Source organism: Nyctereutes procyonoides, unplaced genomic scaffold (assembly GCF_905146905.1).
Source record: "Nyctereutes procyonoides isolate TBG_1078 unplaced genomic scaffold, NYPRO_anot_genome, whole genome shotgun sequence".
Taxonomy (NCBI): Eukaryota; Metazoa; Chordata; class Mammalia; order Carnivora; family Canidae; genus Nyctereutes; species Nyctereutes procyonoides.
The window spans coordinates 19,993,534-20,005,872 of NW_026575034.1; the positions used below are offsets into that span (position 1 = coordinate 19,993,534).

At 38.2% G+C, this 12,339-nt stretch overlaps 1 protein-coding gene across 1 annotated transcript in view; it reads right to left on the reverse strand.

The window, feature by feature from the left end:
* Positions 1 to 353: 353 nt before the first annotated feature.
* The window catches only part of NLRP14 (NLR family pyrin domain containing 14), a 32,976-nt gene continuing 20,990 nt past the window's right edge, over positions 354 to 12,339 (reverse strand). The window contains 5 exon segments of the mRNA XM_055317702.1: positions 354 to 489; positions 1,669 to 1,839; positions 7,449 to 7,619; positions 10,183 to 10,353; positions 11,725 to 11,895. Of these exon segments, the coding sequence (XP_055173677.1) occupies positions 354 to 489; positions 1,669 to 1,839; positions 7,449 to 7,619; positions 10,183 to 10,353; positions 11,725 to 11,895 (820 nt within the window).

Here is a 12,339-nt window from a genome sequence, read left to right on the forward strand (position 1 = left end):
GCTGTGAAGTAAGCCAATTATGGGAGGGAGAGAAAGGAAAACAGACATTCTTATGTCCATCTGCCCTGGCCCCGTCCTCTGGTATCATTTCTAGGATTCTCGCATCTGAATTCTAAAGCTCTGTATCCAATTAAAAACATGTTATACCTTCCACAGGGCTTTATGCTTTTCATTTTATTTTATAGCCTTTCAACTCCCATGTGAAGTATAACAGAAATGTTACAGAGAAGTGACTCATCTACATCTAACAGACCTTAAACAGTCTGGGCATAAAGCACCTAAAGCTAAGAGGCCCAAGCCTAGTCACTCTAAGCCTTCATTTTACTTTTAAAAAGAACATCAGGTTCTTCAAATCAGAGACACCGCCACCAGGAACCTTCTTCATCATCATCATCATTATAATCGCGCTTAATGATGAGGTGTGAATTGCTAATTCGCACAGCTTCCAGCAGCTTCTGAGCTTCCTCATCAAATGCTTCTTTGCACACCCTGAGAAAACAAGGGAACACCTCTTCTCGCACTCAGATTTGTTTCTCTGAGAAAGACTGCAGTAGACACAAATGACAAATGAACATGGCTGGGGAGTGGGGCAAGGAAAGTGTGAGGGATACACAGGAGAGGGAAGGCAGGAGGTGAAGGAAAATAGAGAGTAGAAATAGAAATAGACTAAAATTTAAGAGGATCCTCCAGGAGGCTTTTGCTTCTCAAAACAGTACTACTGATAGCAACAGCTAACACATAACACTATTATGTGTTATATGCTAGGCACGGTTCTCACTACAGGTACCCTTGGCTGTTCAAAGATCATACCTATACCACTTCACCCTTATGAGAGCCCAACATTAGCAACTGTTTTTGATAACCAAAGGAAGTCTAAAGATTTTTGCTTTTCTCTCTCTCTCTCTCTCTCTCTCTCTCTCTCTCTCTCTCACACACACACACACACACACACACACACACACACGTAAAAAGCGAAAATAGCATTTGGATCTAGCAAGCCATTATAGAGGCAGCACAAACCCAAGCAGCAAGAGCAGTGGCCCTTCCACGCCCCTTCTCTGGGACCTACACTGCCTCTCAGCACCATGCTGGCATAGCTTTAAACTGTCAGGCATCTGTGCTTTATATCAATTTATTTTGTGCATGTGTCCTAAGGTATCAGAAAAGCCTGAAAGAGGTTATTGTTTAGGTCCAGGAATGCTCAAAAAAATTTCCCATATAAAATTAATTGTAATTGCTTCTCTGCTTTACATCATTTTCGCTTATGAAAGTTTTCATAGAAACACTCTACCTTCAGATAGTAAAACAGAATAGGCGCCCCCCTTCTGAGTCAGCTGATCAATCCTCATAATAAAACATGGGCAGATATCATTTCACCCATTTGTAGATAAGGAAACCGGAACACAGAGATTGGAGACTAGTGCAAGTTCAAATGTCTAGTAAGTTCCAGCTAGCTTTCAAACTCAGGTAGTCTTGCTTTAGAGTTCTTCGCTGTTACCACTATGCTACACTCTCAAAATTCCACGTCCTATGTGAGAAAAACAAATACGGGCCTCAAAAATATGCAAGGATCCACAATCAGGCTGATCCTTAGGCCTGCAGTACACAAGTGGTTCCCCAAATCCTGTTACAGGAAACTTTCACCTTAAGAAGCTAATGAAGACTTACCCCAGAACTTTCAGTTTACATTCAGGAGACTTCAAGACTTCACATAACTTCATCATTCCTTCATACCCTAAAGTATTCTGTTTCAGGTTTATTTTTATCAGGTTTTGGTTGCTTCTAAGAGTAGATGAGAGATCCTGACAGCACAGGGAGGTCAAACCACAGTATTCCAATCTGCAGGGAAGAGAGGCTAAAGATAAAAATTTTATCCCAGAGAGCAAGAACGTAAGAGATCTGTGAGCTGGGAGTGTAGGAGGACTCCAAAGCTTAAAATGAAGGGAGCATAATTAGAGTAAATTTGAAGAATGTAAGTCCTTCTCATATTCATTATTACTAGTTATTTATAGACTGAATATATCCCCTTCCTAAATCAAGAATTCCAAGTTCATAATTATGGTCCAGGGAATAAACAGGAAAACACACTAAGAAAAGTTGAAGCAGTTGGATTTTTGATCATTAAAAGTATAGATGTGTAAGTAGACTTTTGAAATATGGTATTGAGTATTTCAAAAGCAAGATATAGAATGAGGTCTCTAGCACTGTGCCATTTATGCAAATAGAAATGCATACACCAAAAAACATTATATCTTTTACAATGATACAATTATATGGCATATTTCAAACACAGTAGGCCAGCTGCCTACACAAGGGAAGAAAAATGGTTAAAGGAGATAAATTAACCAATAGTCAATAGAGGACATTTGCATAAACCAATGATACTACTAGGAATTGAAGTATTTTAAACTCAACCTTCTACACCTGATGACATCCCCAAGCAATTAATCTTATGTTTACCTAGCCATTCAATAATTGAGTGCCTATATAGGTGCTGAGTTTAAAACATTTAAGTTGCTGCCTCCACATGGAACTCGCCATTAATGTCATAGACCAACAATTTCACTATTTATGACACGAGGTTAATATCACACAAAATAAACCGTAGGGTAAAAAGCACTAGGAGACATAAGAGGTTAAGAATTCATCAGGGGGATCCCTGGGTGGCGCAGCGGTTTGGCGTCTGCCTTTGGCCCAGGGCGCGATCCTGGAGGCCCGGGATCGAGTCCCACATCGGGCTCCCGGTGCATGGAGCCGGCTTCTCCCTCTGCCTGTGTCTCTGCCTCTCTCTCTCTCTCTCTCTCTCTCTCTCTCTCTCTCTCTCTCTCTCACTGTGTGCCTATCATAAATAAATAAAAATTTAAAAAAAAAGAATTCATCAGGAAATAATCATTCTAAGTTTGCAGTCACTAATAATGGCTTCACAATATAGAAAATTAAAGATGCCTTGGTGGCTCACTGGTTGAGTGTCTGCCTTTGACTCAGACTGATCGCGGGGTCCTGGGATCAAGTCCTGCATCAGGAAGCCTGCTTCTCCTTCTGCCTATGTCTCTCTGCCTTTCTCATGAATAAATAAAATCTTTAAAAAAAATGTATAGATGATCTGAATAACAGAATATTAATTCACTTATATACAATATAGCATTCCATAACTCTTCATATTAAGTGCATCATGGTACACATAGAAGAACTGACTATATACTAAGTCATGAGGCTAATATCAAATTTCAAAGAATTGTAATCATGCTTAGTATGTTCTCAGACCACAATGCGAGAGATTAAATATAAAAAGATGACAAGAAACACCTCATATTTGAAAATTAGGGAATATACTTTTTTTGGGGGGAATATACTTTAAAATAACCCATAGATTGAAGAAAAAAATCATAAGGGAAGTTAAATATTTTAGACTCAAAAATAACAAATGGTGCATATAATATCAAATATAGGATGGAATTAATGCCATGATTTGAAGAAAAGTCCTATGTTTAAGTGTAGAAAATGAGGAAATATTTATCCTTCAACTCAAGAATTTAAGAATGGTAAAATAAACTCAGTAAAAGCAGAAATAAGATAAAATAATAATTAATGAAATAAAAAATATAGAGAAGATCTATGTTGTGTTCTTTGAAAAAGTAAAACGAGAAAAAATTCAAACTGCCAATACCAGGAAAAGACAGGAGACATCACTAGATGTCTAAGTCACTGGAGATGATCAGAAGTTGAGCAGAGAATAAAATTTTAGACACCTGCCAATAAGTTTTAAAATTCAGATGAAATGGATAAAATCGTAGGAATAATCTTACCAAGAATTACTCTAGAAAACTTACATAAATGTATAATTATTTTTAAAAATGAATCAGAAGTCAAATCTCCACACAAAGGAAATTCTGGATCATACAGCTTTACCAGAAATTTCCACGAAGTTCAAGGATGAAATAATTCCAATATTACACAAACTCCCCTAGAAAAGAGAAGAGGATCACTCCTGAACTCATTTTTTGAAAATACGATCATTTGGATACCAAAACTTGAAGGGGACTACACAAGAAATTTATAACCTAATCTCCTTTATAAACCAAGATGTTAAAATATTCGTATAACAAACCACAATGACATGTTGAAACACACCTGATTCACTAAAACTTTAAAAATTAAGTCAGACAAAACTGGCAAGAATAGAGAACAAGAACTATCACACACTACCAGGGGCAGATGAAATTAGTACAATCTTTTTTTTTGACAAAACCTGATAAATTTGAAGACCTAGTGCCCATGATGTAATAAATCTACTCCTGTTTACCCTTGATGGATATATACGTATGTGCTTCAGAATTCATTATTGGGGATCCCTGGGTGGCGCAGCAGTTTGGCGCCTGCCTTTGGCCCAGGGCGCAATCCTGGAGACCCGGATCGAATCCCGCGTCGGGCTCCCGGTGCATGGAGCCCGCTTCTCCCTCTGCCTGTGTCTCTGCCCCTCTCTCTCTCTCTCTGTGACTATCATAAAAAACACAAAAGTCCACATATAATAGAAGGGTTACATAGTTTGTGGTATAGTCATTCACTGGAATACTTTACTGCGATAAAAATGACTAAAAAACTAACTACATGGGGATGCCTGGGTGGCTCAGCAGTTGAGCATCTGCCTTTGGCTCGGGGTGTGATCCTGGCATCCTAGGATCAAATCCCGCATTGGGCTTTCTGCATGGAGCCTGCTTCTCCCTCTGCCTATGTCTGCCTCTGTGTCTATCATGAATAAATAATTTAAAAAACTAACTACATGAAACTGGATGCCAATTCCTAACAATGCACACAAAAAATCATAACACAAAAGAATATACAGAGTAGGATCCTCTGTACATAAAATGCAGAACCTGACATAATTTAATATATTGCCTAGGACTATATACACTCATGGTCACTGTACAAATAAATGATGGCCACAAAGATAAAGGTTACTTTAGTTTCCTGGGCAAATTCAATTTACTGACCTGTTTTGTTGTTTTTTTTTTTTTTAAACAGGTTTATTTACTTGTTTGTATATATTTTATATTTCCTAGTGAAAATGTTTAAAATAGGACTTGGCAGATTTTTTTTTTCTGCGTATAAACATTTCAAGTTTTTAAATTCCCAGTTAACATACAGTGTAATATTTCAGGAATATAATTTAGTGATTTATCACTTACATACAACACCCATGCTCATTACAAGTGCCATCCTTAATACTCATCACCCATCTAAGCCCACCTACCACCCACCTTCTCCCTCCATTAACTCTCGGTTTGTTCTCTATAGTTAAGGGTCTGTTTTGTATTTGCCTTTCTTGTTTTTGGTTTTGTTTTTTTGTTTTTTAACTATCACTATCCAGCAATTGCATTACTAGGTATTTAACCAAAGGACACAAAAATGATTCAAAGGGATACATGCACTTGACGTTTATAGCAGTATTATCAATAATAGCCAAATAATGGAAAAAGCCCTAGTGTCCACTGATTATATATCTCAATCTCCTTTGCCATTCAGTGGCATTATTCAGCCATCAAAAAGGTGTAATGACATGCATGGAGCTAGAGTGTATTATGCTAAGGGAAATAAGGAAAGATCATATGATTTCACTCATATGGAATTTAAGAAACAAAAGAGATGAACATAGGCAGATCTTTAAAATATCAGGAGAGAAAAATAAAAATTACAGAATGTAGGTGACATAAGAAGCAAAAAGGAGGTTGCCACTGCTGAAAACACACTCAGAAATATGTAGCATGGGTTAGAGAAAAGTGAAAGAAAATGAGTTTTAAAAAACGTATAAAGACAGACAAGAGACCCAACACAAGCATAATTAAGGACCCTGAAAATCAGATAAGCAGAAATTAAAGTAGGAAACCCTACCAAAATAGAGCACCATCTATAGACTAAAATAGCACACCATTTCCCCAGAAAAATATTAATAAGGAAAATTCTACACGGGAATGATTGTTCCTGAAGAGCAATTCTAAGGACATCCAAGACAAAAACAATGTTTAACCAGTAAGGACACTGAAGGGGAAGAATCAGCTGGGCATGATGACCCAAATCAGTGGAACAACACAGACCACACTGGAGTGAGATTAGAGGTTTGTTAAATTTGGAAGTATGGGCCACTGAGTATCTCTTTATTGGAGATGGGACTGCTTTGGGCCAATTTTTTGCTCCCTTTATGGCCAATGATACCAAGATCAGCAGGTCCTGGTCCCTCTCATGAGTTGTAATGGATAACAAGGCTAACTTATTAGGTTATAAGCAGGATAAAATTACATTTCAGATCCAATAGTTACAATATATATTTTTATCACAACAACAATAAACAGTTGATGCATACATAAATAAAACAGCACTTTCTTGAAAGAGTCTGGGAGACAAAATATTTGTGTTTCTCACATACGGAACAAAATTCTTGACCCAGAGGTCAATAATTCATGCTATACAAGTAAAAATGTACTAGCCAATATCATTTCAAGATTTTAAAAAATAATATACGATTGAACATAAAAAGTACTCAAAACAGAAGATAAGATTTTATTAGACCACAGGCTTCTTAAGAGCATAGATAGTAGGATGCCTAGGTGGCTCAGTCGGTTAAGGGTCCAATTCTTCATTTTACCTCAGGTCATGATCTCAGGGTCAGGAGATCAAGCCCTGCATCGGGCTCCACGCTCAGTGTGCAGAGTTTGCTTGGGATCCTCTCCCTTACCTCTCCCTCCACCGCTCCCCCTACTCACACTCTCCCTCTCTCTGCCTCTACCTCTCTTTAGAATAAGAGATGTTAAAGATTTTAAAAGATTCAAAAATAAATCTTTTTTAAAAAGAGCATAGATAGCATTTTTTCCAGATAGAAGACAATTGGCAAAATATTCAGTTTATTTATTTATTTATTTATTTATTTTGAGAGAGAGTACACATGTGCAGGTGAGCTCACGCAAGCCAGGGGAGGGGAGGGGAGAGAAGAGTAGAAGGAGAAGCAAAATCTTAAGCACCCAGTGTGAAGTCCAATGCAGGGCTCAATCTCCTGACCCTGAGATCATGACCTGAGCCGAAATTAAGAGTTGGGCACTTAACCAACTGAGCCACCCAGGTGTTCCAAAAATCTTCAATTTAATAAGAGAAGTTCATTCAAAGACAGATGGAATATCTGAAAGATGACAGAACATGGAAGAGTTTAAAGCTAGTACCATTTACTTAATATAGACTCTGGCCAAGGCACTAAGGAGGACACTAAGAAACATGAAATACAGCTTCAATACTAATGCTTAATACACATCGATCCATATATTTGAAAATCAGATTCTCATTTCTGATAGTAACTTACCTTCTATCTATTCCATTTTTCATCCTCTTTTGTGTACTAAATTTCTTCTAGCCACACTAGCCACCAAATATGTAGCATTTTCTTGATGGAAAACTGAACTCACCCAAGCCTCTGAATATTGCAGTTTGGATGTCTCAAAGCCTCACACAGAATTTTTACTCCATCATCCCGCAGGTCATTGTGCCCAAGGTCCAGGTTCTGTAGGTGTGAGTTGTTCAGAATAGCAGAAGCCAGATCCAGACAACACATACTAGTAAGAACACAGCCCATCAATCTGCAAGAAATACAGACGAAGTGAGACATTTGGTTGTGAAGCTTAATTAGTTATTCCTAGGAGAGAAGCCCAGGTATCTGAGCCTTTTCCCTGACCCCTTTTCTATCCACAATCCAGGATGCACATAGGAATGTCTAACGTTATCAGCAGAAACAAATGGGATTGCTTAATGAGAAGAAAAAGTGTGAATAAAGCTGCTTTCTCCCAAAAACACTATCTACCAAGCTTCCCAAATCAGAGGTATAAATACTTTTTCCTATCAAAACTAAAAAAAGGGGGGGGGATAGAAGTTTACCCAAGGAACCCACAGATCTGTGCTTTCAGTTTCTAATATATTTTTGAAATAAAAACACTTCCAAGGAATCTATCTTAAAATGTTTTCTGGGATGGCTGGGGGGGGGGCGGGGGGCTCAGTGGTTGAGTGTCTACCTTTGGGTCAGGTCATGATCCCGGGGTCCTGGGATCGAGTCCCACATCGGGCTCCCTGCAGGAGCCTGCTTCTCCTCTCTCTCTCGCTCTCTCTCTCTCTCTCTCTCTCTCTCTCCCATGAATAAATAAATAAAATCTTTTTTAAGAAAGCATTTTTTCCAAGCAGCAGCAGACTGCATATATGAATATATTTCTTTCAGTCTCCAGTAGGGCAGTCAAGAGCATTTACAATCTGGCTTCCAGCATTCGCTTTCCATATTTCATCCCCATCCTAGTCACCAACCATACACATCCATTTTTCCCCCCAAACCTACCACCTCTATCTTCATGTCTCTTCTCTCTTCCTACCTTCTGCCAAGGATACCTGCACCCAACAAAATCCTCCTCATCTTTCAAGGCTAAGGTAACTCAGTCCCCTCTGTTCCACTCCTTGCTTCTTGGGACTTTTGTCCTATCTTTATAATACATGGAATATGTTCTAACTGGCTTTGTATTTATTTCCTGATCTCAGCATTTTGTGAGATATTTGAGGGCAAGAGCATCACGTTAGTAACAGCTTTTAATGCCCTCAGAATGTAGCTTATATTTGTTGTCAACTTAGGTTAAAAGAATTGGCATGGGATGCATGGAGGCTGTGAAGGTAGCTAAGAAACCAAAAGATTTGTCTATGTGTTTACAGCAGTGGTGAGGAGACAAAGTGGAATAACCAAACATCTTGCATGTATAGGTCACTTAGAAATTGTGGCTGACATAAAGGTATTGGATTTAACAATAATTTCCATGAAGTAAAACTTTGTTCTTCCAGTTGAAACTTCAGAGAATCACATCATACACGTTTTCCTGAAGAAAGTACAGGTATTTACGGGACTCACAGGTTGAATCGCCTTAGTGTTTACCAATGTGACAATCAACTATTAAACTCTTGTGGCAATTTGGCTATCCTGAGTCAGTCCAGTCAAGCCAAACACCTCTGGATATACCAACAATCTAGAGTTTATAGTTCTAAAATGCTAGAGTTTGACTTAATGACTTATCCAGGTGACTAGTCCCATGGGAGGCCCTGGTGGGAAAGGGAGCTAAGACCACTAAGTAACACCACTATGTTGCTTCACTCTAGCCACAACATTTACATATTGAAATATTAAACACTAAATATAGTGCATCTGTTAAAATAGCCAATAAGATAACTGTATATAAGTATTCAAACATTTCTGAAATACCATCATATGAAAAGGAAGCCTCAAAGTTCTATCTATGCAGGATTCACAATTACATATAGATGCAGCATGCATGTGTGTGTAGACCCACTCACAGAATGGGAGGATATAATAAGAACAGCTATTGTTTAATAATGACTGGCTTGTTGGATATTTTTAAAAATTCCCTTCCTAGTGGGTGCCTGGGTGGGCTCAGTCCATTAAGCATCTGACTCTTGATTTCAGCCCAGGTCACAATCTCAGGGTCATGAGATCAAGCCCAAGAGTATGGCTCCCAGTAGGGTATGGAGTCTGCCTGAGATTCTCTCTCTCCCTCTGCTACCTTGCTTGCACATGCACTCTCTAAAAGAAAAAAAAATTGTCTTCCTAGTTTCTTTAGAAGTTGACCTAGTTATAAACCTGAACTGAGGGGTGCCTGGGTAGCGGCTCAGTGGTTGAGTGTCTGCCTTTGGCTCAGGGCAAAGGGGTCATGATCCCGGGTTCCTGAGATGGAGTCTCACATCAGGCTCTTCACAGGGATCCTGCTTCTCCCTCTGCCTTTCTGTCTTTCATATGAATAAATAATCTTAAAAAAAAAAGCTTAACTGAAAAGTAGAGCATAATTTCTGCCTCATGGATATAAGGCAGAGGACACACAATAAACTCATTGGGGCACAACCAAAAAATAAAATAAAATGACTGATGTTCAGCCTGTTGTCTCTGGTCCTTCTTACCTGAGGGAGGTTGACTTTAATTACTGTAGTAACTGTTTAAGAAAAATCTGATGAACATACTTCCCGAACTTGTCTCAGGCAGGATGAGAGAGAGGCAATCAGCTGTTTATTCTTTCTTTGACAGATACACAGCTCATCCCTTTCCTCATCTCCCCTGACCTCACAGCAGTAAAAGTACATAAAGGAAGGTCACAGAAAACCTACTCCAAGTCCTGAAGGTTACAGCTTGGATGCCGAAAGGCATCACACAGAAGCTTTATTCCATCATCTTGTATCCAGTTTGACCCCAGATCCAGATGTATCAGGCTCTTGTTGCACAGGAGAGCAGACGAGAGATGTTCACTGCTAAGTGAAGTGAAGTGGCAACGCCTTAGCCTATAGGAAGGACAATGTAAGCAAAGATGGAATCACCGCTATACTGGCCAGAGGTTTTTATCTTTGAAAAGGTTTCATGCTCTGGTCCCTTATTTGCCAGCACTATCTCAAATATTCTCTTCCCTCATTACCTCTTTGCCTGTATCCCTTGGGATACTTAGGTTTGTACCAAATTGCACAAACTGGATCCATGTTCTCAGAATTTTTCTTACTATAAGTGAAATGTTGACTTCTTCACACTGTACAGGAGTAATCATAATAAAGTACTTTTTGTACATAATAGAAGTAGCATTTCCAGTCAGTAGGGAAAAGATTATACCATAAATAATTTGGGAAGGCAGACCTGACATATGGGGGAAATAAGTTTAAGCTTTATTAGAGTAAATTAGGAATAATTTAACATTTAAATTTAAAAAGTAAACCATAAGGAATAGGACATTAGTTTTTTTTTAAGAAATATATTTCCAATTATGACAAAACTTCCAGAAGAAGTCATAAGGAGAAAGATAATTTGACTTCATAAAAATTTTGAACTTCTATATTCTAAAAAGGACTGTAAGCTAGGAATACAGCAACATGCTAGGTAAACTATTTGCAATATATAAAAAATAATGTTTATAATGTATATGTGCTATTAATAATCATCATATATAACATACATAACAGAAAACATCCAGAGGAAAATTGGGCCTACAAAGAGGCAATGCTTAGAATACTAAAGGCCAAAAATATTTGAGATGTTCAATAAATTATTTTTAGTTATTTTCAATTATCCAAATAATATTGATGGAAAAAATAGATATCCAGTGAGGATATTAAAATGTAGGCCTCAGACTGCTGAGGAAATATGAACAATCTCTGAAGAAATTTAAGCATATATGACAAAATAAAAATTTTGCCTCTAATTCCACATCTAAAATTGTCTAAGAGCAATGAAGAGAATAATCACACTGTGATATAGCCATACTATGGGATGCTACATTTCTGTTTAATGGTGTTAATATAATCTGTTCTAAGCCCAGAAATGGAGCTGGACAGGCAGACTTTAGTCCTGAATCCATCATTTTCTTGTATTAGGCAAGCAACATAATCTTTCTCAGCCTCACATTTCCTACCTGTCCAATGAGGCACTTAGAACCCGGATGGCCAAACTAATACCAACAGGTGCTTTTGTACAGGTTAAACAAATTTAGCACAGGGCCCAGCATAGAGTAAAGATACAATATGTGGTAGTTATTAACAGCATCATCTTTGTCATTTTCATTATGGATAACAAAGGAAAAAGGGACAGGATATGTTCATATTTTCCTTTTTAAAATAGATTTCAAAATGTAATATACATCAGAAGGATGAAAACTAGTACAGTCTTACACAAGGCTCTGGAGTTTGCACTGTGGATGTTTCAAAGCATCTTGCACAAGCTTTACTCCATCATCTCCCAAGATGTTATCCGCCAAGCACAAATGTGTCAGTCTTTTGTTGCTGATGAGAGCCAAGGAAAGATCCTCACAACCAGCTACCGTGAGGCCACAGCTTTCCAGGCTGAAAGAGAAACACAGGAAGAAATTATTCAAATACCAAAGTTCCTGTTTCTCTTCTCCTTTGCAGGGACTCTAGGCTGTAACTTATAGCCCCTACACCTCTGCTATAGAATCAACCTTTTCAATCTACTAAAATTACAAATGCCACTGCAGCTATATACAGGGGAGGGGAAGAGGAGGAAAATAATAAAAATAAGCAGTCATGAAGAAAAGCAGCATTTAAAAGTCAAACTAGGGACACCTGGGTGGCTCAGTGGTTGAGTGTCTGCTTTTGGCTCAGGTCATGATCCCACGGTCCTGGGATTGAATCCTGCATCAGGCTTCCCACAGGGAGCCTGCTCCCTTCCTCTGCCTCTGTCTCTCATGAAAAAATAAATAGATAAAACAAATTTAAAAATAAATAAATAAATATAAAATAAGAAAATAAACAAATATCAAAAAAGGA